Consider the following 25,632-nt stretch of genomic DNA (forward strand, 5'->3'; position numbering starts at 1 on the left):
TCTTATGTTTCTGGAAGTGATTATTTGCAAGTATTAGTGACATGTATTTATAAAGCATTAAAATATTTTGCAATACGGTGGACTACAGGGATCAGGGTGCATGCACAGAATAATCAGACAGAAGATATACACATACTGCCTGATACAGGAGGTAAAGGGGCTATGTTCACAATCTAAAGGAAAAGAGGTATGCGGTATAACATAAAAGTCCTTAAAGGAAAATATAGCAATACCTTTTATCAATCCAGATAGCCTGCCCCTGTCCCCTCATCTTTTAAAAAAAAAAAGGCACGAGTTCTTGGTATTTTTTCCAGAATGCATACTAGTCGCCATGTTGCCACCCTAAGCAGGTGCAAGTGCAGTGTGTAACTTCTTCATCAATTACTGTATTGTATTTTCCCAAAGCCTGAACTGTCAGTCTGGGTTCTGATAAATGCCAAATGGACTGCTGTACTGTAAAATTCCATAGTCATTATTAAGTGGGCTGGTTGTGGGCTGTTTGCGCCACTGTGTATGTGGAATGGCAGGGCCTGTTTTGAATCCCAGTCCAAACCTCACCTGCCCCCAGCTCTGCCAAACGCTGCCAGTATCTGAAATAATTTCAGAAGTGCTTTCAGGTCACGAGGGGTTACAATGAATTCAGGTGCAAGCAATGGAAAGCAGGAGACTGGGCTGTTATTGCAGGAAACCTGGAGAGGGTGGGCAAAACCAGGTCACTCTTGAAAAATTCTGGAGGGTTGGCACTGATTATAAGTGATGTATTCTTAGACATAAAAAAACAAAATCTATTGTCCATGGATTACTGACTGAGAAAAAGCCAATGAGGCAGTGCTAGCTGCTAACAAATGTGTGTTTATTTAAATCCAATAAAAATAAAACCTATACCTGCCCATAAAATATATGACAGTTTATTTGGTTATAACAACAAATGACCATGATCCTCCAGCAGCAAAACAATGAAAAGAGAAGTGGCCCAGTATATGTGGTTTTATTTGCTAAGAATTTGATTGCTCTTGGTATAATTCATATACAGAGTTTGGCTTTCTTGTGCTCTCTTTGCCCCAATATATCAGGAGGAATTCGGGACTGACAGTTTGTCCCCAAGAATATAATTTCTATACCCAGCCAGGAACGTACACGCTCTGTTAAAAATCAAGTTTAAAGTAATAGTTCAGTGTGAAAATAAAAACAGGGTAAATAGATAGGCTGTGCAACATAAAAATGTTTCTAATATAGTTAGTTAGCCAAAAATGTAATGTATAAAGGCTGGAGTGACTGGATGTGTAACATAATAGCCAGAACACTACTTCCTGCTTTTCAGCTCTATAACTCTGAGTTAGTCAGCGACTTGAAGGGGGGCCACATGGTACATTTCTGGTCAGTGAACTTGCAATTGATCCTCAGCATTCAGCTCAGATTCAAAAGCAACAGATATGGCCCATGTGCCCCCCCCTCAAGTCACTGATTGGTTACTGCCTGGTAACCAGGGTAACCAGTCAGTGGAAACCAAGAGAGCTGAAAAGCAGGAAGTAGTGTTCTGGCTATTATGTTACACACACAGTCACTCCAGCCTTTATACATTACATTTTTGCCTTACTAACTGTATTAGAAACGTTTTTTATTTTGTACAGCCTATCTATTTAGCCAGTTTTTATTTATATACTGAACAATTCCTTTTAAGCTGGACTGGGTTTGTTCTTTTCAGCACCAAGGACAGTGACACTAGCAGGAGCAGCCATGTTTCTACACCCAGTCCCCGGAAGTTAGAGCGCTACTACGGTATATGTAGACCGAATAGCTTTTCGTACTTAGCAATTATAAAATTGCAGTCAAAGTATACAAACATCTTCACGTTTCCACCACTGAGGTTTTTTTTGGGGTTTTGTAGGGATTTCCCCCGGTTTGTTAAGGTATTCCAACATGGCGGTGGAACGCAATACTACACGTCCCCGACCCCGTGACTTACTAGACGCGCATGTTCCTGTGCGGTGACGTCACGGAAGTTATAAAAACAATCGGCTGCTGAGTCGCGGCTGCAGTCTAAAGAGCTGAGAAGATGGCGGTACGAGTAATGAGAGGCGGAGAGGTTGGAGCCGGACATAAGGGCGGCCCGGGGAATCCCGTTGGCGCAGCAGCCAGAGAACATGTACAGGCGGTCAGCAGAGATTACCTGTCCCAGCCCAGGCTGAGTAAGTCATGGAGGGAGGATACTGATACTGTGTTCTTGTTGTGCTGACACAGAGACAGCTCTGTCATTTCATTCAGGACATTCATTCAGTCCCTGGGCAAATCCTTTTATATATATATATATATATATATATATATATATATATATATATATATATATATATATATATATATATTACATACTGTGTGTTTATACAGGAGTCTGTCCTCATCTGTATGTATACTATAGGCAATAAACCAAATATTATATATATATATATATATATCTGTCTATCTATCTGAGAGCCATTAATATACAGGCAGGCTCTACTCCCAGAAATAGATTCCTGTGTTCTTTATGATGGGTCTCCTTGAATACAGTTTAATTAAAAGGGGGTTCACCTTTAAGTTAACTTTTAATCTGGCCACTTTTCAGTTGGTCTTCGTTATATATTTTTTATAGTATAGTTAGAGTTCTTCTTCTGACTCTTTCCAGCTTTCAAATGGCGGTCACTGACCCCATCTTAACAACAAACGCTATTGTTATTGCTACTTTTTATTACTCATCTTTTTATTCAGGCCTCTCCTATTCATATGCCGGTCTCTTATTCAAATCAATGCATGGTTGCTGGGATAATTGTGACCCTAGCAACCAGATTGCTGAAATTGCAAACAGGAGAGCTGCTGAATTAAAAGCTAAAAAACGCAAATAATAAACCATGGAAATCAATTGTAAATTGTCTCCGAATATCACTCTCTACATTGTACTAAAACAGGGGTGCCTAAAAGCTAGATCGGGATCTATTAGTAGACCTTTAGCTGGTGATCAGGAGATCTCAAGACACTGTCAACAAACAGCTTGTCTAAATCACCCTCCTGTTTCTTTCTTTTCATTCTGTTATTTATTATGTTATGGTTACATAACAAATAGTTGTTTGTTAAATATAGCAATATAACATTTCTCATAAATCAATACAATATTTAAGTAATAAACGTATTTTCCATGGAACAGAATGCTAACAATGCTTTTATGGATGTAGATCATAATGGGACAACGTCACTAAAATCAGACCTCGCATTAGTAAAGTGTGGGCAACGCTGTACTAAAATTTAAAGGTGACCAACCCCTTTAAGTCATGAAAACAGGACATATAAATTGGTTTTATAAATTGGTTTTCAGATGACAAGCAGAAAAATAGGTTGGTAGTAGGTAAAGAGGCCGCCACCTGCAAAGAATTAAACTCTAAAGGGAGGAGATAGGGCAGTTCTATGTGAAGGCTTTCTAGGGATCATATCTCTACTTCCCTCTGTCCTAATAGTTCATAGTTGGGACCTTAAATGTCTTTGTTTTTGCTAAAGGTTTCCCTGTTTTTTTGTTTTTTTAAAGAAATGCATTAAAAGTCATGGACAATGACATTTAGGGGTGCAGAGGTATAGGGGGCTCAGTACTAGTAACAACGTGTACTTAGCTGATATGTCTTATCCCCCAGGGTATAGGACAGTCCTAAACTGATTTTGCTGTGGGGTCCCCAGTAACTGCTAGTTTTGACTTGGTGAGTTTGAAGTGGTAGTGGCCTTTAAATGCTGGCATGGTTTATTAACATTTACGGTCATAGTTTTTAGCTTATCTTCCATTTCCAGTTTTTTTCAAATAAACATAAACGACATGAACTGTACATATTACAGTTACTTTATAATAGTTCTACATCTATATATACACACGTATGGATACCACACTGAAAAGTGGGTCCCCAGGCTGTTTAGGGTGGGTTTCTGCAGTTCTGCACTGGGTTTTAAAATAAGCGCTGGCATTTCAAGTAGGAATGCACCGAATCCAGGATTCCGTTTGGGATTCGGCCAGGATTTGGCCTTTTTCAGCAGGATTCCTTCTGCTTGGCCGAACCGAATCCGATTCCTAATTTGCATAAGCAAATAAAGGGGTGGGGAGGGAAATAGCGTGAAGAAAATGTTTTCCCCTTCCCACCCCTAATTTGAATATGCTTATTCGGTTCGGTATTCGGCCGAATGTTTCATGAAGGATTCAGGGGGGTTCAGCTGAATCAAAAATAGTGGATTCTGTGCATCCCTAAATTTCAAGTACACAGAGGCCCAAACAGCTTCCACCAACCCAATAAATAGTGACTGTCTATAGCATCTTACATTAGCCCCTCTGGCATTTGCCAGAATCTACAGATTGACAGTCCAGGCCTGGGTCTCTGTAATCACCTTAATATAGTAAAAACTCTTGCTACAACAGGCAATAATAATGCAATGCGTTGCTCTATGCCCTTACAGTATTCATGAAATATTCAAGCTGTATAGTGGGCTGATTGCTATGTCTGTGACCGCGTGTGATCTGGTGTGAGGATGTATTCCCTACAGGGCTTTTTTTTTTATGCACGGTGTTTGCAGTCACAACAGATAGTGGCACGTTATTGTTGTGTAAATACTGCAGCTGTCACAAGTATAAAGACATGCTTAAATATATATATATATACTGGAACCTACTGGTTTGTGCCCACCATCCTGTTCCCTGGAGTAGTTATATCCGACTCCTTTACGTTGTACTGGTTGTTATCCAGAATGCTCGGGACTAAGGGTATTCCAGATAAGGGATCTTTCTGTAATTTGGATCTCCATACATTAAAAATAATTCAGATTGATTTGCTTCCAGTCAGGCCTAATTGGATCTTAGTTGGGATCAAGTACAAGTAGTGTTTTATTAGTACAGAGAAAAAGGAAATCATTAGTAAACGTTTGAGTTCTTTGATTGCAATGGAGTCTATGGGAGACGACCATCCCTTAATTCGGAGTTTTCTGGATAAAGGGTTTCCGGATATTGGATCGTTCAGCATCTCCCCTTTATAATTTTATAAAGTTTGTCAGATCCCTGCTCTAAATCTGTATGAATGGCTTGTTGCGCAAAGAGGAAATGCATTGGATGGAACCTCTCTGCTGTCATGTGACTGAGCTGATCACATGCCTGCCCGTCATGTGACTTACAGAGCCTGATTCATCCTTCCCTCTTCCTCATCTCCCCATCTCTGTGCTTCCTCTGCTCTGCATGAATATAAACCTCAGTTAGGTTATGTCATTTCTACCTCCTGTTTCCCTTCATGTGCTGCAAGCGGATATTTAATAACTGCCGCATGTGCACCCTTGTGTTATAATTAAATGTATATTGCAACATAGAGCTCTCTGCCTGGTACATGAAAGAGAAATATAGGATTACCGATATTAAATTCTGCTCCCCTCCCCTGTACAGAAAGGGCTAAGCACTCAACAGATTTGGCAGCCTCCATATCTGCCTCTTGTTTTTTTTTTTTTTGTCAGCACTATAAATTCTACTACAGGTATGGGATCTGTTATACGGAAAACCCGTTATCCAGAATGCTCCGAATTATGGAAAGGCAGTCTCCCGTAGACTCCATTTTATCCAAATTTTTAAAACAAGATTTTCTTTTTCCTCTGTATTAATTAAACAGTGACTTGTATTTGATTCAAACTAAGATATAATTAATCCGTATTGGAGGCAAAATCAGCCTATTGGGTTTATTTAATGTTTATATGATTTTCTAGTAGACTTAAGGTATGAAGATCCAAATTACAGAAATAACGGTTATCCAGAAAACTTTAGGCCCCGAGTTCTTCTTTATTCAGTGTTTGTTGCAACTTGCTAGCACACAGGGGGTTAAATATATACGCTTAAAAGGGATGGTTCACCTTCAAGATAACTTGTAGAATGTTATAGAATGGCAAAGTCTTTACAACTTTTCAATTGGTTAATTGCTATTAACCTCTTCTGACGCTTTCTTGCTTTGAAATGGGTGGCCCATAAAATGTTGCTCTTTGGATACAGAGCTATTGTATTTTTTTTGTAATTTATTCTTTTTATATTCAGGCCCTCTCCTTTTCATATTGCAGTCTCTCGTTCAAACCACTGCCTGGTTGCTAGGGTAATTTGGACCCTAGCAACAGATATAGCTGCTGAAATTCCAAGTTGAAGAGCAGTTGCACAAAGAGCTAAATAGTTTTTAAAAACACAAATACAGGCATGGGATTCGTTATATCGAAAACCCATTATCAAAAATAGCTCCGACGTACAGGATGACCATATCCCATAGGCTCCATTTGATCCAAATTATCCATATTTTTTAAAATTATTTCGTGTTTTACTGTAGTAATAAAACAGTACATTTTGCTTGATCCAAACCGATATATAATTAATAGTTATTTGAGACAAAACAATCCTGTTTCAAGTTTAGAACTTAAGGTAAGAAGATGCAAATTGTGGAAAGATATGTCCCAAAAAAAAAAAAATTGCAAATTGTCTCAAAATCTCAGTCTACATCATACTAAAAATGAATTTAAAGATGAACAAGCCCTTTAATTTCTGGTGTGCTACAATCATAGCCACATAGGCGTGTGCTTGTTAGGTGATACAAAATGATATTGTTTCTTTTGAAGGAGACATTGTGTGTAAAAAATAAAAATGTACCAGTGCCTTATACTCATTTAGATATAGAAGAATTATGCTTTAAAAAGTAGTGTTTCAGGCTGATTTATTGAATATTTCTGCAAAAACCCTAATAATCCCTCCCTTCTCTTCCATTTCCTGCTTCCTGAATTCACAGGCTGTGCAGGGGAGCCGTTGGCTCTCAGCTCACTGCACTGTAGGACAGGAACCAATCAGCAGCTAGCAGGACCTGATTGGGAACTGAAGCCTGTCTATGCTTGTGTGACTGAAGGGCTGTGATTGGCTGTCCCCCTCCTACTGTACATTTGGCAGGGACCGTTAGGACACGCCCACCCCTCATTTGAAACAAGGAAAGGGACAGAGAACATCTATAGGGAGCTCCAATAAAGGAGCTATTTTTAAAGTTAATATTAATTTTTAGCACCATGTAAAAGCAAAACATATATTATGTATAATTGCCTACAAAACGAGGGTTTTTTAATTCATCCTATATGTCTCCTTTAAAACATGTAACCAAAGCCGTCCATCACAGGCCCGTTAAGCTGGCTTCTGCTATATTGTTTCAAAAGCCATAAACACAAGGGCAGAGAGTAGAAACAGAATCTGCATTCAGTTGCTGTTACAAATAACTTTAAAATGATCAAAAAAATGTAATGCATGTCTAGTGGAAATGCCCTCCTAATTTTGAGGTGTATGTCCCCTTTAAACAAGGCTGCTGCTTATTCAGTAGTGTTTCTTACATTGATTGTTGTTTCCAAAGTAATTTCCTGCTCAATAAATAAACTCACTTGCCCAACCCAAACCTCGGGGCCTGTTCCAGGTCAATCAGCTGGAACACTGGACGGGGGTAATTAAAAATGGCCAGGCCTTCTGCTTCATTCCGGAGGTGCCGGGAGACATGGGTGCAAAAATGCCATATTGTATTTGAAAGGCTCTGCATTTTTTCATCACTTTTAAAGGTCCATGAATATGAAAATACACTAAGAGCATTTACGTGTAGTCTTTAAAGGGGCAGCCCCCCTTTATGTTAAAGGAAAACTATACTCCCAAAATGAACACTTAAGCAACAGTTTACATCATATTGAGTGGCATATTAAAGAATCTTTCCAAACTGGAATATATATTTAAGTAAATATTGCCCTTTTACATCTCTTGCCTTGAGCCACTATTTCATAATGGTCTGTGTACTGCCACAGAGATCACCTGACCAGAAATACTGCAGCTCTAACTGTAACAGGAAGAAGTGAGGAAGCAAAAGACACAACTCTGTCTGTTAATTGGCTCATGTGACCTAACATGTATGGTTTGTTGTAATGTGTGTGTGCACAGTGAATTGTATGATCCCAGGGGGCAGCCCTTATTTTTTAAAATGGCAATTTTCTATTTATGATTACCCAATGGCACATACTATTAGAAAAGTATATTATTATGAAAATGGTTTATTTACATGAAGCAAGGTTTTACTCAATATCTTTTTATAGAGACCTACATTGTTTGGGGGGGGTATAATTTTCCTTTAACTTTTAGTATGTAATAGAATGACCAATTCAAAGCTACTTTTCAATTAGTCGCCATTATTTTTTTAAATTTTTTTTATAGTTTTTGAATTATTTGCCTTTCTTCTTCTGTCTCTTTCCAGTTTTCAACTGACCCCATCTAAAAAATTACCGAATGCAAATATTATTATTGCTACTTTCTATTACTCATCTTTATATTCATATTCGGGTTGCTAGGGTAATTTGAACTAGGGATGCACCGAATCCACTATTTCGGATTCGGTCAAACCCTCGAAACCTTCGCTAAAGACCCGGCCGAACCCCTGAATCTTTCGCGAAAGATTCGCCCGAATACAGCGCCGAATTCTAATTTGCATATGCAAATTAGGGGTGGGAAGGGGAACAAAAAATTTGACTTCCTTGTTTTGTGCGGATTTCCCTCCCTGCCCCTAGATTCGGTTCAGCCGGGCAGAAGGATTCGGCCGAATCTTAATCCTGCTGAAAAAGGCAGAATCCCGAACTGAATCCTGGATCCGGTGCATCCCTAATTTGAACCCTAGCAACCAGATTGCTGAAATTTCAAACTGCAGAGCTGCTGAATAAAAAGCGAAATACGGTAACTCCACAAAACACACATAATAAAAAATGAAAACCAATTGCAAATTGTCTTAGAATATCACTCTCTGCATCGTACTAAAAGTTAATTTAAAGTTGAACAACCCCTTTAATATGAGCTTGTTTTTGAAATTGTAAAGAATAAATCTGTTCTTTAAAAAAAATTCCTCAGAACCCAATTCACATGCCTCAAAGTTAAGAACGATTTTTTAAGTATTCTGTGTAGAATATATGTCCCCTTTTTGATATGCAGTCCCCTTTTGTTTTCTACCCTTTTGTTGTTACATAAATATCTTTACCTTCATATTTTTGTAGGGCTCTCTAACCCACACCGTGAATATGTATTATGTTAAATAGACTCACTGGGACTTTGTTTAAACAACAAATGAGCTGATCGCAGTGCAGTAAAAATGCTTCACTGAAAACATTTCATGGACGTCTCTATGTAGCAGACCATGAAGGGCAGGCATTTGCCCATATTAAAGCATAATAAAAGCAGAAGATGTTTTGTATAGCCTTGCTTGCTGAGTGAAGGGCCTCGCATGTGTGACAGATGTACACTTCCATGCAAGTGTTTTGCCAGTTTGCAGGATAACTGCCCGGCAGTTTGTTTTGTTAAAGGAAAACTTTACCCCCAAAATAAATATTTAAGCAACAGATAGTTTATATCACATTAAGTGATATAAAATGGCAGTTTTCAATTTATGATTACCCAATGGCACATACTATTAGAAAAGTACAGTATATACCCGAGTATAAGCCGAGTTTTCCAGCATCCAAAATGTGCTGAAAAAGTCTACCTCAGCTTATACTCGGGTCAGCGGTACCCGACCCAAGTACCTGAGATTGCAGTCACTTTTAATCATTCCTATACCAACAGTACACTTGGGGAGAGACTGCAATATCCCACAATGCCCTCTGTTGGTTATATGAAAGAATAACAGTGCGCCCTCTGTTGGTTATATGAAAGAATAACAGTGACTGCAATATCACACAGCGCCATCTGTTGGTTATATGAAAGAATAACAGTGACTGCAATATCACACAGCACCCTCTGTTGGTTATATGAAAGAATAACAGTGACTGCAATATCACACAGCGACATCTGTTGGTTATATGAAAGAATAACAGTGACTGCAATATCACACAGCGCCCTCTGTTGGTTATATGAAAGAATAACAGTGACTGCAATATCACACAGCACCCTCTGTTGGTTATATGAAAGAATAATAGTGACTGCAGTATCACACAGCACCCTCTGTTGGTTATATTAAAGAATAACAGTGACTGCAATATCACACAGCACCCTCTGTTGGTTATATGAAAGAATAACAGTGACTGCAATATCACACAGCGACATCTGTTGGTTATATGAAAGAATAACAGTGACTGCAATATCACACAGCGCCCTCTGTTGGTTATATGAAAGAATAACAGTGACTGCAATATCACACAGCGACATCTGTTGGTTATATTAAAGAATAACAGTGACTGCAATATCACACAGCACCCTCTGTTGGTTATATGAAAGAATAACAGTGTGTCCTCTGTTGGTTATATGAAAGAATAACAGTGACTGCAAAATCACACAGCGCCATCTGTTGGTTGTATGAAAGAATAACAGTGACTGCAATATCACACAGCGCCATCTGTTGGTTATATGTAAGAATAACAGTGACTGCAATATCACACAGTGCCCTCTGTTGGTTATATGAAAGAATAACAGTGACTGCAATATCACACAGTGCCCTCTGTTGGTTATATGAAGGATTAACAGTGATGGCAATATCACACAGCACCCTCTGTTGGTTATACGAAAGATTAACAGTGATGGCAATATCACACAGCACCCTCTGCACATGATAGTGGGACAGTGGGACAATGCACACAGTAATCCGTTTGGCAATTCTCTGTCACCTTCAACTTTGCAAAGAAGTCCGGTTGATCGCTGGGGGGGGTCGCTTTGGCAGAATGTGTGCTGCTGAGAGACAGGGCTGTAGTTGTGTCTAGGCTTATACTAGAGTCAATAAGTTTTCCCAGTTTTCGTAGGTAAAATTAGGTATCTCGGCTTATACTTGGGTCGGCTTATACTCGAGTATATACGGTATATTATTATGAAAATGGTTTATTTACATATGAGCTGTTTTATGCAATATCTTGTTATAGAGACCTACATTGTTCGAGGGGTGGTTCAATTTTAAGTTATCTATTAGTTTGTTAGCGAATGGCTAATTCTAAGCAATTTGGCCTTCTTTTTTATATCTAGCTTTCAAATTTGCCTCCTTCTGACTTTTTTCAGCTTTTTGAAAAAATGCACTGTAAAGGTGGCCATACACGGAGAGATCCGCTCGTTTGGTGATGACGCCAAATGAGCGGATCTCCCTTCCGATATGCCCACCTTGAGGTGAGCCATATCGGGCTGATCCGATCATGGGCCCTAGGGCCCAACGATCGGATCCTAACGAATGGGAATGGGGGTCAGATCCCGGGACCGCATCAACGAACATATGCGGCCGCGATCCAACGGGATTTTTTGTCCCATCCGATCGAGATCGGGCCAGGAAGCTGCCGACTTGGTCTGTCGGGAGCTTTTATCGGCCCTATTCATATTCCAGTCTCTTATTCAAATCAATGCATGGTTGCTAGGGGTAATTTGGACCCTAGCAACCAGAAATTGCAAACTGGAGAGCTGTTGAATAAAAAGCTAAATAACTGAAAAACCACAAATAATAAAAAATTAAAATTGTCTCAGAATATCACTCTCTACATCATGCTAAAATGTTACTTAAAGGTGAACAACCCCTCAAACACTGTCAGCCAATCGTTTGATTTTCACAGCTTTGTGAAGAGGAATAAGATAGTTTGGAACAATATGAATATGTTTTGCCACAGGCCTCTAATGGGTTAATTGTCAATGTCCTTTAAAGGTTCCTGGAAAAGAAGGGATGTCATTAGTGGATGTCACAATACAGAGAAAAGGGGAAGTAAAACTCCTGTGTAAAGGGAAGAGGGAAATGTCATCGATTTTATGTAGCACTGGCAGACCTTTGGGCTGTGCAAGCCTCTGGGAACATAGGGGCATTTCAGTAAGAGCTGGAGGGCCGCAAGCTGAATGACCCTGATACAATGCTCCGCTAAACACCGTTATTGCTCAGAAAATTTTAAAAAAATGAGTAGAATATGCTAATAAGGCAATGCTGAATAACGGCAGCTAATTAGTTTCTAGCTGTTGCTGCTAGATTGGCAGGCAGTAGAAACATCAAACAGAAATTTGTTTTGGAGACAGAAATGGAATTCTGTTATTACTCATAACTGCTGTATTTCTTCTGTATTTATACATTAACAGAACTAGAACCTTATACCTGAGGTCTGTTGAAGGGCTTCAGACTCGTGTGCTAGATGTAAAAATAAAAACTAGGTAAATAGGCTGTGCATAATAAAAATATTTCTAATATAGTTAGTTAGGCAAAAATGTAATGTATGCCTTTAGGCTGGAGTGACTGGATGTCTAACATAACAGAACACTACTTCCTGCTTTTCAGCTCTCTAACTCTGAGTTAGTCAGTGACTAAGTGATTATAAAAAAAGTTGTCTCTGTCCAAAGATTTATGGGCCTAACTGTACATTACATTTTTGTCTAACTATATTGAAAACATTTTTTTATTTTGTACAGTGGGATGTGCTGTCAGTGGGGAGGTGTATAAAGGGCTCGGTGCCTGAACCAGTGGATACATAGCATTGCTTAGTTTAGGCCACTGCTGCAATCTTTAGATCTGATCCTGTAATCATCACTCTTGAGTACCAGTGTGTGTGTAACCAAGCTGGCCTGTCGTCGACCCAGACAGCCCATATGTAACATATTAAGTACGTCCATCAAGTTCAACCTTTTAAGTCTGTAGATATAACCTGTCTAACTGCCAGCTGATCCAAAGGAAGGCAAAAAAAACCTCATCTGAAGCCTCTTCAATTTGCTTCAGAGGGAGAAATATTCCTTCCTGACTCCAAAATGGCAATGGGACCAGTCCCTGGATCAACTTGTACTATGAGCTATTTCCCATAACCCTGTATTCCCTCACTTGCTAAACACAATCCAACCCCTTCTTAAAGCTATCTAATGTATCAGCCTGTACCACTGATTCAGGGAGAGAATTCCACATCTTCACAGCTCTCACTGTAATAAACCCCTTCCCAATATTTAGGCAGAACCTCTTTTCTTCTAATCGGAATGGGTGACCTCGTGTCAGCTGGAAAGACCTACTGGTAAATAAAGCATTAGAGAGATTATTATATGATCCCCTTATATATTTATACATAGTTATCATATCCCCCCTTAAGTGCCTCTTCTCCAGCGTGAACATCCAAAATTTGGCCAGTCTTTCCTCATAGCTAAGATTTTTTCCATGTAGCTTTCCATGGAATTCGATTACTTGTACACCACTAGGGGTTCTGATGTCTTAGGCACCCCCCTCCCAATGAATCCAATTGCTAAATATTTATGGTGCTCCTTTAATGAAGAAACCCTGGGTAGAAAGGAACACAGTGCTGCCATGTTTCTGGCTTATTTCATTGAATTGGACTTTCCTATAATAATTATTTAATATCTGTAAACCTTTTTCGGGTAAAGCTAGTAGCTTCTCCCTACATAGGGAGCGTTAATGAGTGAGCCAAGTGTAATGTTTCACAGGACCTCGCTGCAAGTGGTAAGTGTGTGCCAGAGTCCTGGGATAGTCTCACCTTACTGCAATTCTACTACATTCCTATAATATGCTTATATCCAACTGCTGTATATAACATAGCCTCCATCCTCTGGGAGCCGCGTGCACTAGCACTTTCATACAACAAGAGCTTTAACATCTGCGTAAGGCTCATTCCTCACTTTGATACAGTTAATGAACACATTCAGAAAGAGAAATGTTAATATCTGTCTCTCAAGGAGCCAATTATAGTAACAAGTTGCAATCTAATACAGGTCTCTCAGAGAAGTCTATATACATTCTTATACACCATATAAACAAAAGTTAATTTGCTTCTGTACAATGTATCTATGTACTCAAATAGTAACTGCATGTAATACAGCTATGGGATCCATTATCTGGAAACCCATTATCCAGAAAGCTCCAGATTATGGAAAGGCTGTCACACAAAGACTCCATTATATCCAAATAATCAGCATTTTTGTTTTAAATATTTTCCCTTTTTCTCTGTAATAATAAAACAGTAGCTTGTACTTGATCCAAACTAAGATATAATTAATCCTTATTGGAGGCAAAACCAGCCTATTGGGTTTATTTAGTGTTTACATGATTTTCTAGTGGATTTAAAGTATGGTGATCCAAATTACGAAAAGATCCATTATCTGGAAAAACCCCAGGTCCCGTGCATTCTGGATAGCAGGTCCCATACCTGTATGTTATGCTGTGGAAGCTGCACACTGTATTATGGGGCTGTGTACAGACATAGCAGGAATATTTTATTTCTTTGGCATCACCAAAAAGAGGTGCAGTGATGTGTGTATGTTGTGTATTTTCCTGAGTCTTCGATTAATCTTGTTTTGTGTGGTTTTTTTTTCCTTTTTTGCAGCTTATCGCACGGTGTCTGGTGTTAATGGGCCCCTGGTTATCCTGGACAATGTCAAGGTAATGATAGACTGATTTCCTTTAACCCGGTTTGTTCAAATCGAGCTCCTGTTCACTCTCTTATACTTGTCAAAAAAAAATAATCAGCATTTAAGGGTCAGGGCACACAGGCAGATTCAGAGAGATTTGTTGCCCAGTGATTCATTTTCTGAGGTCAGCAATTTGGAGCGACTTCGGAAAACGAATCGCGCCAAGTGCCATCTCGCCGGCGATTTGCATTTTAGCCGCAGGGGAGGCAGTTCGGGGAGATTAGTCGCCCCTAAGAAGAGGAGATTTGTCGACAGGCGACTAATCTCCCTGAATGTTCCTGTGTGCCCTAACCCTTAAAGGGGAATTAAAGCCCTATTTTACATTGTATATTATAATTTACTGTACCAGCAGAGAGGGTCAGCAGCCCTGTAACAGTAATGACCCAGGCTTTCAAAGCTGTCCACTGGAGCTCCTCATCTTGGATCTTGTTAGACCATCTTTTGTGTGTCCGTGGCACTGCACATGCTCAGTGTGATCTAGGCAGCTGCCGAGAAGCTACGCCTAGGGATCGCTTGAAATGGTCAGCAGAAAGGAAGGTGACATCTGTTATAGAAGCTGATGCTACAGGGCAATTGATTAGATAATTCTGATACAGAATACAGCACAAGCTTGTGCCCCTTATGCTCCCTTAAAAGCGGTTTCACCCTCTGTTATGAGAAGTAGAGTGCATCAGTATGATGCACAGGTTAGGGGGCTGGGGGAATACCTATGTGCCCCCTCTTCTTGCCCATTTTAGATTGAGAGCTGTTAAATCACTCAGCGTTTGATCCAAGGGGCATGAGCCGGGTTTCTGTGCTCCAAAAGGAGCTCTGAAGCCTGCAGCACTTCACATAAAGCAGTATATGATGTGCCGAAAATGGCCAATTGCAGCCTTTTCCCCTAATTGCACACTGTGTGGTATGTGGTAAATAAAAATTGTGAGTGGGTCCCTAAGCTCAGTAAGTGACAGCAGCACAGAGCATGTGCAGTGAATCAGAAGAAAAGAATATGGGGAGCTACTGGGGCATCTTCTAAGGCACAGATCTTCCTTTCCAAAGGGCTGTGGTGGCCCTTGGGTTGGTATAGAACCCCAAAACCTTGCAACTTAATCCTATGCTGAAGTTTAGTTTTCTTTTAACTATGCTAATGATCAATGTTTTCTACCCACTGGCAACAGAGTTGGACTGGCTTCCTGTGTATGTTTCCCTGTAGGAATGATTAACAAATACCATTATAAAGTAATTTCGTTCTTTCATCCTTAGGCCACTTTATCTGCCCAGCTATCACCACATTTCTCCTCTTTACTTTTTCTAAGACTCTTGACCCCAACTGCAACTAACCACCATTGTGTGTTTTTGCCTCAGTTTCCCAGGTACTCAGAGATTGTTCACCTGACTCTCCCAGATGGCACAAAGAGGAGCGGGCAGGTACTTGAGGTCAGCGGATCCAAAGCTGTAGTACAGGTGAGTTCCAAAGCCCTGGCCCTTTCTTGTCTTCCTGCATTCACCTCCAAGAAACTGCAACACTTTGTAATGACCAGTGCATGGTGTTTATTTTAATTATGAGATGTTTATTCAGTTCATCTGGCATTTTTTTCATTGTATAAAGCTACAAATCATTTTTATAATTTTCCTTTGTGTGCAAAGTGGGTCAGCACCACCTTTGTTATGATCACTTTATAGTGACGTTCATTTGAGAAAAGCTCCACAATGATCATTTCTGCATGGGAATTATTGTGTTCTGATTTCTGCAGCATATTTTAGCCAAATGACAATTTCTTTGACCACACCTCCTTCCTCGTATCTCGTGCTTTCCAGGTGTTTGAGGGCACATCCGGCATTGATGCAAAGAAAACCTCATGCGAGTTCTCTGGGGATATTCTCAGGACACCGGTATCGGAAGACATGTTGGGTATGTGCTCTTTGCACTTCTGACCATATCTGGAAACACAATTACTTTGTGAGATAGGTCATCTTTGCTTGGAACCATTGTGTAGTTACACACTGAGAGCTGTTGAAACATTTTCAGATATATGTTCTTCTCCTACGTCCCATCTGTCTGTCAGGCAGATTTCTATTCACTGCCGGCAAATAAGGATTGCTTGTTTGAGTGGCAGAGCCAAGAAAATAGTGCTCTGTACTATACACATTAATGACAAGCTAGTGCCAGTGCCTGCTGCACAGTGTCTCCAAATGTAGCTGCTGAAGCTTTCAAAGTCCTAATTCAACAATTCGGCATACCTTAATTTTGCCATCACTTACCATGTTATTCTATTCACCCCAAATGCCATCTGTAGCAAAAGGGTTTTGCTTCTCTTGTGTCTGTCCCTTTATAGAGGTAATCCTAACTTCCCGAAAGAATCTATCATTGCTAACAATTCCACTATCACCCCGTCTCCCCATGCCCAATGCCTTGGGGTTATCCTAGATTCTGCCCTTTCCTTCAATCCTCATATCCAGTCGTATTAAATCATGTCAATTTCACCTAAGGAACATATCCAAAATACAATCATTTATCACCCAAGATGCTGCCAAATTTCATTTTCACTCTCATCATCTCTAGTCTAGACCACTGTATCTCTCTTTTAATTGGCCTTCCCCGCCAGAGACTGTTACCTCTCCAGCCCATAATGAATACTGCTGCCAGGTTTATACGCCTCAGCAACCGCTCCTCATCTGTCATGCCACTCTGACAATCCCTGCACTGGTTTCTACTACCTCTCAGTATAAAATTCAGACTAATGACCCTGACATTCAAAGCACTTCGTAAAGGTGGCCATACACGGGCAGATAAAGCTGCCGATATCGGTCGTTTGGACCGATTTGACAGCTTATCTGCCCGTGTATGGGGGCTTCCGACGGGTCATCCCGATCGATATCTGGCCACGATATCGATCGGGAAGGTTGGATTTTTACCCAACTGACCCGTCGGAGCCGCTTGGCGCATCGTAATTCGATCGTTCGGCCGTACGGCCGAACGCTCGAATTACCCCCGATATAGCCACGCAGTTTAGTGGCATATCGGGGAAAGATCCGCTCGTTTGGCGATGTCGCCAAACGAGCGGATCTTTAAGTCTATGGCCACCTTAACTCTGCCCCACCCTACATCTCTGATTTCATCTCTATATACTCGCCCAACCGCTTACTACGTTCCTCTACTGATCTACTCCTCAACTCTTCTCACATTACCTCCTCACATGCTCAAGACTTTGCAAGAGCTGCACCCCTCCTCTGAAATTCTTTCCCAGTCTGTCTGACTTTCTCCCAACCTTTCTGCTTTCAAAAGATCTCTTAAAACGCACTTATTTAGAGAAGCCTACCCTCACTCTGCTTAACTACCAAATGCAATATTATATGCTACATCTCTCACCCACTTAATTCTGATCTTGCCAACTCCTACACCTTGTGTCTTATTTCCTTCCCTTTGGATTGTAAGCTCTTTAGCGCAGAGCCTTCCTCACCTTTTGTACTGGTATTGGTCGTCATGTATGTAACTCCATACGTATGTAATTCATGTGATTTAGTTGTATAAAAACATTTACTTTACAGTGCTGCACAATATGTTGGCGCTCTATAAATACATCTTATTAATAATAATAATAATAATGCTTTGTTTTCAGGACGTGTATTTAATGGTTCGGGAAAGCCTATTGATCGTGGACCAAGTGTTTTAGCTGAAGATTATCTGGACATAATGGGTGAGAACCCCCAGATTCTGCCATTTGTTCCATTCCCATGTCTTCATGTTGTGTTTTTTTTTTTTTTTTTTTGCAATAACTGCCCCTCTTGGTTATGCACAAGCATGTGGTATGATTTATTCCAGCATTACATGTTATTTCCCATTCTCTCTCATTATAACATCTTACCCCCCATTTTGCCTGTTGCAGGGCAGCCCATTAATCCCCAGTGCAGAATCTACCCTGAAGAGATGATCCAGACAGGAATTTCTGCTATAGATGGCATGAACAGCATTGCTCGTGGTCAGAAAATCCCTATTTTCTCTGCTGCTGGTCTTCCACATAATGAGGTGCGTGAAATGAGAAGCTGCAAGCGCTTTTTAGTAAGACACAGTCCACTTTGCTAACATGAATGGCTCTTTTTGTCCACAGATTGCAGCTCAGATCTGTCGCCAAGCAGGGCTGGTGAAGAAATCTAAAGATGTTATGGATTATAGTGAGGATAACTTTGCCATAGTCTTTGCTGCTATGGGGGTAAGCATCTCCTAATTGATTCAGGGAGAACAAGACCAGAGGTTTATCATGGGAAGATACCCAAATCTTACATTCAAACACTTGCCTGTATCTGTTATAAAAATCGCTAGTAGGAATGCGCATATTTTTCAATCCACATCTTTGTTGCTACATTTTCTCCCATGTCATTTCTATTTTAATTGATTGTTTTGGTTTCTGGCTGTGAACACTAGAGAAGGCTGTTGCTATATCAAACAACTTCGCATTTATTTGCCTGACTAAAATGTCTTGAATTGATCAAGGCATTAGGGGCCATTTAGGGACTCACCCCATTTTACCCCCCCCACTACTTAAGGACATTTACTGAGAATGCTTCAAAAGATGTAGAAGACTCCACTCAAAATAAACAATTTAGTAAGACAAATGAAGTTATGAACAAGAAAGCAATTAATTTTAAGGCGAAATGCTTTGTATTAGACTGGGTGCTACTCTTGCATTATTATAATAAGGAAAGGGTTGGATTGTAGATAAAAACAAGCTGCTCAGGGCCATTGTGCACTTGACTCACCAGGTTAACATGGAAACTGCTCGATTCTTCAAGTCTGATTTTGAGGAGAATGGCTCCATGGACAATGTGTGTCTTTTCCTGAACTTGGCCAATGACCCCACGTAAGTCCAGATCCTTGCTATCAAATTCATTTGCCTTCCATGCCATTGAATATACCAGAATCTGATGTCTTTATTTTAACCCCTACAGAATTGAACGCATCATCACCCCCCGTCTCGCCCTTACTTCTGCGGAATTCTTGGCCTATCAGTGTGAGAAGCACGTACTGGTGATCCTGACTGATATGAGTTCCTATGCTGAGGCTCTGAGAGAGGTAAAATGTTGTTATTTATTCTCATTTCCTACAGTTTGGTATGCATGGTATAGTACGGGTAAAGGAACCCTCAGCAGAAATGTCTTATTTCTGTATGCAGCCATGGCTAAGAAACACACATTCCCTGATTTTTTAAAAGTATTTGTAAAAGTTTTAGTCATTATACTTGATTTGCGTAAGTCTGTGTTTTTTTTAAATGAGCCTTAATAAACCCCAAATTATACACTATAATTATCCATTTAGTGCTTTTGCCCTATTTTGCCATTTAGTGCTTTTGGTACTATTAAGTGTCCATTACAAGATATCTGCTTTTCTGAATCCATTTGTATATTTTCTAAACTTGACTGAGGCAAATGACAAAACAATTATGGTTGCATTAAATACTGTATTTGGTGCCTGTTGATACATTAAGATAAAATGTTAACTGTTTAATTCAGAAACCAGCTACTAACCACTTGGTCCCACTGGACTACACAAGCTAATATCCAAAAATCTTTGTATTTGAGCAATACTTTAATCCCCAAATATTGTATACCGTCAAAACATGGGCCCATATGGACATTTGAAGGCTGCAGAATCATGTCTTGCCTCTGCCCAGTATCATGCGGATACTTGCTGTGCTATATCTGTTTTTTTATTGTCTACTGCAACACTTATGCTAGGTGCTATGTCATTCATGGTCTTGTCATGTTTCTTTCCGGTATACTGATGTAAGCAGAATTAAGAACAAAAGCACAAGCAGTTCAGCCAATATTTAGGGGACAATCTTGTCTCTCCCTTCCAGGTATCTGCAGCTAGAGAAGAAGTGCCAGGTCGCAGAGGATTCCCAGGTTACATGTACACTGATCTGGCTACAATCTATGAACGAGCTGGGCGTGTGGAGGGAAGAAATGGCTCTATCACTCAGATCCCTATCCTAACCATGCCTAACGATGGTAAGAACTTGCTCATAGGAACACTTTCTTTTAGAAACCAATCCTAGGCTAAGACATTTCTTGGTGGTGTCAGCAAAAAAAAAAGAAAACGTTTTTTTCTCTATCTTTTTGGTGTAACACAGAGCAGGTAGTTGGTTAGTCAAACACCAGACCAGGTCTTATTCTGCTGGTCCATCATCATCTGTAACAATAGAGTCTGTTCATTGAAATCCATTATTTTACTATTTACTGGACGTATGATAAGAGGGTAATAGAGGTATTCTCAAACGTTCTCTTCCGTGCACTTTTGAGAAAGATCAAAGTAATCAATTTGCCCCACCGTCCCCTCTCCAATACGCGAATTGCCTCCAATAAACTGTATTCACCCCGTTCCATTGGGATATTTTACTTGATAGTGTCATGGCCAGTGTGTGTGTATGAAGGCCACCCATGTATCTCTTCAGCTGCTCTAAATATCCCTTAAAGGGGTCATTCACCTTTAAGTTAACTTTTAGTATGCTATAGAATGTCTAATTCTAAACTATTTTTCAGTTGACCTCCATTTTTCGATTTTTATAATTTTTGCATTATTTTCCTTCTAACTCTGACTAGCATTAACCTAGCATGGTTGCTAGGGTAATTTGGACCCTAGCAACCAGATTGTTGAAATAGCAAACTGGAGAGCTGCTGAATAAAAAGCTAAATAACTCAAAAAACACAAATAATGAAAATGGATGGTATAAGCTGGCATACACGTAGCCATGTTTTGTAGGTATATACACAAAAACACATCTATTGCCTTGTTGTTACAGTCTTTATATACAGCATAGTAGTTTGGATTCTTTGAGTCATTAAAGTCCAGTATTTACTTGTTTGTTACAGATATCACTCATCCGATTCCTGACTTGACTGGATATATCACTGAGGGACAGATTTACGTGGACAGACAGTTACACAACAGGCAGGTAAGTCATCAAAAAACACTGATGCAATCTAATACTTTTTAATGCATGCACCCCCTCTCCAACACACCCTATAGAACTGCAAAATTGAATAACATGTTTGTTTATTAGATCTACCCACCCATAAATGTGCTTCCCTCACTTTCCCGTTTGATGAAGTCGGCCATTGGGGAAGGCATGACAAGAAAGGACCACTCCGATGTATCTAATCAGCTGGTGAGTTATTCCTACATTACAGTTTTACAATTTTATAGCTGAAAATACATTTTTGCGGTTAGTTAAAGGAGAACTAAACCCAAAAATTAATGTGGCTAAAAATGCCATATTTTATGTACTGAATTTATTGCACCAGCCTAAAGTTTCAGCTTGTCAATAGCAGCAATGATCCAGGACTTCAAACTTGTCACAGGGGGTCACCATCTTGGAAAGTGTCTGTGACACTCACATGCTCAGTGGGCTCTGAGCAGCTGTTGAGAAGCTAAGCTTAGGGGTTGTCACTAATTATCCAGCAGAAAATGAGGTTGGTCTGTAATATAAGCTGATGCTACAGGGCTGATTATGAAATTCTGATGCTAGTTGCACTGGTTTCTGTGCTGCCATGTAGTAATTATCTGTATTAATTACTAATCAGCCTTATATTGTGACATTTCTATTCTATGTGTACTGTATATTGTGAGTGGGTCCCTAAGCTCAGTAAGTGACAGCAGCACAGAGCATGTGCAGTGAATCAGCAGAAAAGAAGATGGGGAGCTACTGGGGCATCTTTGGAGACACAGATCTTTACTGCTAAAGGACTGTGGTTGCCTGGGGCTGGTACAGGTGCACAAAAACTTTACATACTGTACAACATTTCTTGCTACTTCTTTAGTTAAGCTTTAGTTTCCCTTTAAGTCTTTCTGTTTTCTGCTTTATCTTGATTTTTTGTACTAATTTTTGTGATTGCTTGCTGTAAGGGAAAACATTTTAATTGCAATAAATTGTGCTCTCTTCAGAGATTTGTTTGTATAGGAAGCGGATTCATTTATACAAAGCTGGAAATGTAGTCTGGCCTAGTGTCAACAGTTGCAGGCTGATCGACTGGACTAAATGTTAAAGGGAAAGCTCTATAGTTTGTTTTTCCCATATCATAATAAATCTTCATCATTTATATAATAAGCAGAGCTACAGTATTTTCTCCCTCTTATAGTTGTACACAGCTGGAAATGCAGATTGGCCTTTCAGTGCCAGGCTGAACTCCAGGACTAAAGATGGCAGAATCAAGCTGCAATAGACAATCAGAATATATACTGCATATAACATGTGAACAGGTTGCATTGCTTTAGTCTGCACATTTATGTTGACTTTGCAGAGCTGTAATGGCCTGGTCATTTCAGAAAGAAGAATGTTTAGCAAAACCCTGATAGAGCCACTGTCAGTGGGCAACATAACTGTTTGTCCTTCTGAAGTACAGAGGGAAATGCCAAATTTCCCACCTGAGGGTTACCTGTAGTAAAATGCTAAACCTACACAAAGCAAGACTGCTAAACACCCTAGGATTCCCTCTGTGGTGCCCTTAAAGGAATCCTTCAGTATAAAAATAAAAACTAGGTCAATTGATAGGTTGTGCAAAATAAAAAAAAATATTTCTAATATAGTTAGTTAGCTAAAAATGTAATGTATAAAGGCTGGAGTGACTGGATGTCTAACATAATAGTCAGAACACTACTTCCTGCTTTTCAGCTCTCTTGGTTTCCAGGCAGTAACCAATCAGAGATTTGAGGGGGAGCAATGGCTCATAACTGTTGCTTTTGAATCTGAGCTGAATGCAAACTCACTGAGGTTCAATTCCAAACTCACTGAACAGTTATGTCCCATGTGGTCCCCCTTCTAGTCACTGACTAACTCAGAGTTAGAGAGCTGAAAAGCAGGAAGTAGTGTTCTGGTTATTATGTTACACCTCCAGTCACTCCAGCCTTTATACATTACATTTTTGGCTAACTGTATTAGAAACATGTTTTATTATGTACAGTCCATATATTTATCTAGTTTTTATTTTTACACTGAACTGTTCCTTTAAAAACAACTAAGTGAGGCAGTATATACTCATGTTTTCTAGCACAATGCTGCCTAGTCTATGTGAATACCTACACTGGGAGTTTTATGCTGCCCCTGTGTTCCAGCTATGAACAAAGAACTTGTACCAGCTATACCTGTATGATGCTATTGCCATATTTCTTATTGGTTACATCCTCCTGGGAAATAGCACGTTACTAGTCAGGAGCCCTTGCTGGTTTCTGGCAAACGTGAATGCATGCAAGCCCGTTGTGGCCCTCCAGTACATCTTTATATCCCCCTGCATGCCATCTTAATAAACCTCTTGACAGGAAAAATCTTGGACAGCACTACTATAAGGTCATTATGATATACTACAAGGAAAGTAGCTTAGACCAGACTGAATCTGCAAGGCAAGCCATAAACACATTAAATACAAAGCTTATACATAGTAGTGGTCCTTTAAAAGGGGATATATTTTGTCAAAAAACAAGAATGTGCCAGTGTATTATACTCCTCTAAATATAGAAAAGTTGTGTTTCTGACTACTTTATTGGAATTTTTTCCAAAAACTTTACAAATCCCGCCCATCTGTCCCGCTCCCTGCTGCCTTCTTCCCCAGGCTGTGCAGGAATGCTGGCAGCACGCTGAACTGTAGGATACGAACCAATCAGCATCTAGATGGACCTGGTAGGGAACTGAAGCCTGCCTTTGCATGTGTGTCTTCAGGGCTGTGATTGGCTCCTACTGCTTCTGGCAGGGACTGTTCGTACACGCGCACCTCATTTGATCTCAGACAGCAACTGTAGCAGATCTATGGGGATCTCCATTGAAGGGGCCATTTTTAAAGATAATGATAATGTTTTTTTTAGCTCAGATTGAAACCTGGGCCATATAGTATTGCCTACAAGCTTGGGATGGGGTTCAATTATCTTATATTTAAGGACAGTACTGTGAGAAGACAATGAGAATGTGCAGGGCTTGGATAACTAAACGTATGTGTGCTCATGTTACACCTGAGATATCTGCGACCCCTATTAAATTTCACCATGACCCACCTCCTAGGAGCTTCTTTACCCACAGTATGAGAAACACTGCATTAATCAGCTTTTTATTATATGGAATCACAGTCGCCATCTGCTGTCTGTCATATCCTGTACTGATGAACACGTTGGATGTGAAATATGGAGGCCTGCTTGTGCCAAACGTTCCCATGCCATATCAAGAGACTGGGACAGTAAAATACAAGTTTATTTTATATTTTAAGGTGCCTTTTTTCCCCTTATTGATTTAGCCTTGCCTATGCAATCTCTGGGGCCGGCAGGCTGTAAGCACTTTATCACCTCTCGCTAGCTTCCAGTCATGTTTATAATCTTAAAATATGTAAGATCCATGCATAACCTGTAAATAAATCCTTAGTGATGTCATCACACTACTATGTGATGTCATTTATGTCACATTTTTAGGAAAATCCTACCTGGTGGGGACTTTATGAGGTACTGGATGCATTACACTCCTAAAGAGACTGCACTGGAGGCTGTATGTAATCTGATCATATTCATGCGGCTGATGGTTTGGTCTACCATTTAGGTGCATCATTATCCATAAATCCCTAGCCTATCTACCCTAGCAGCTCACACTTACAGGGTATAGAGTCAGCTATTCGGAAGGCAATATGTGATGGGCTTCAGCTGACTTGTACAGCCTTGGGAACTGTTGTGGCTCTTACACAGAACAAGTTAAAATCTGTTTCACAAAAGAGCAAACAGATTTTGTTATTTTTAATGTTCCCCCAGTCATGTGACTTGTGATAAACGTCAGTCACTCTTTACTGCTGTACTGCAAGTTGGAGTGATATCACCCCCCCCCCCCAGCAGCCTAAGAACAGAACAATGGGAAGGTAACCAGATAACAGCTCCCTGGTAGATCTAAGAACAGCAGTCAATAGTAAAATCCAGGTCCCACTGAGACACAGTCAGTAGAAGAAAACAGCCTGCCAGAAAGCAGTTTCATCCTAAAATGCTGGCTCTTTCTGAAAGCACATGACCCGGCAAAATGACCAGAGATGGCTGCTTACACACCAATATTACAACTAAAAAATACTCTTTTTGGTTCAGTACTGCAATTTTATATTGTAGAGTGAATTATTTGCAATGTAAACAGTGGAATTTAGAAATAAAAACGACATCATAAAAATCATGATAGAATCCTTTAAATACCTGGTACACCCTTCCGGCGACTTCGGAAAGCTGAATC

The 25,632-nt window shown here is 40.0% G+C and overlaps 1 protein-coding gene across 1 annotated transcript in view; it reads left to right on the forward strand.

Annotated features, from left to right (window-relative positions):
- Window positions 1-2,024: 2,024 nt before the first annotated feature.
- Window positions 2,025-25,632, forward strand: part of LOC108711609 (V-type proton ATPase subunit B, brain isoform) — a 28,606-nt gene continuing 4,998 nt past the window's right edge. The window contains exons 1-12 of the mRNA XM_018253503.2: window positions 2,025-2,189; window positions 14,335-14,390; window positions 15,764-15,862; window positions 16,217-16,310; window positions 18,019-18,096; window positions 18,286-18,425; window positions 18,508-18,609; window positions 19,160-19,257; window positions 19,346-19,469; window positions 20,254-20,404; window positions 21,266-21,348; window positions 21,457-21,561. Coding sequence (XP_018108992.1) covers window positions 2,057-2,189; window positions 14,335-14,390; window positions 15,764-15,862; window positions 16,217-16,310; window positions 18,019-18,096; window positions 18,286-18,425; window positions 18,508-18,609; window positions 19,160-19,257; window positions 19,346-19,469; window positions 20,254-20,404; window positions 21,266-21,348; window positions 21,457-21,561 — 1,263 coding nt within the window. The 5' untranslated portion in view covers window positions 2,025-2,056. The remainder of the gene's footprint in view (window positions 2,190-14,334; window positions 14,391-15,763; window positions 15,863-16,216; window positions 16,311-18,018; window positions 18,097-18,285; window positions 18,426-18,507; window positions 18,610-19,159; window positions 19,258-19,345; window positions 19,470-20,253; window positions 20,405-21,265; window positions 21,349-21,456; window positions 21,562-25,632) is intronic.

This window comes from Xenopus laevis, chromosome 3L (genome assembly GCF_017654675.1).
Source record: "Xenopus laevis strain J_2021 chromosome 3L, Xenopus_laevis_v10.1, whole genome shotgun sequence".
Taxonomy (NCBI): domain Eukaryota; kingdom Metazoa; phylum Chordata; class Amphibia; order Anura; family Pipidae; genus Xenopus; species Xenopus laevis.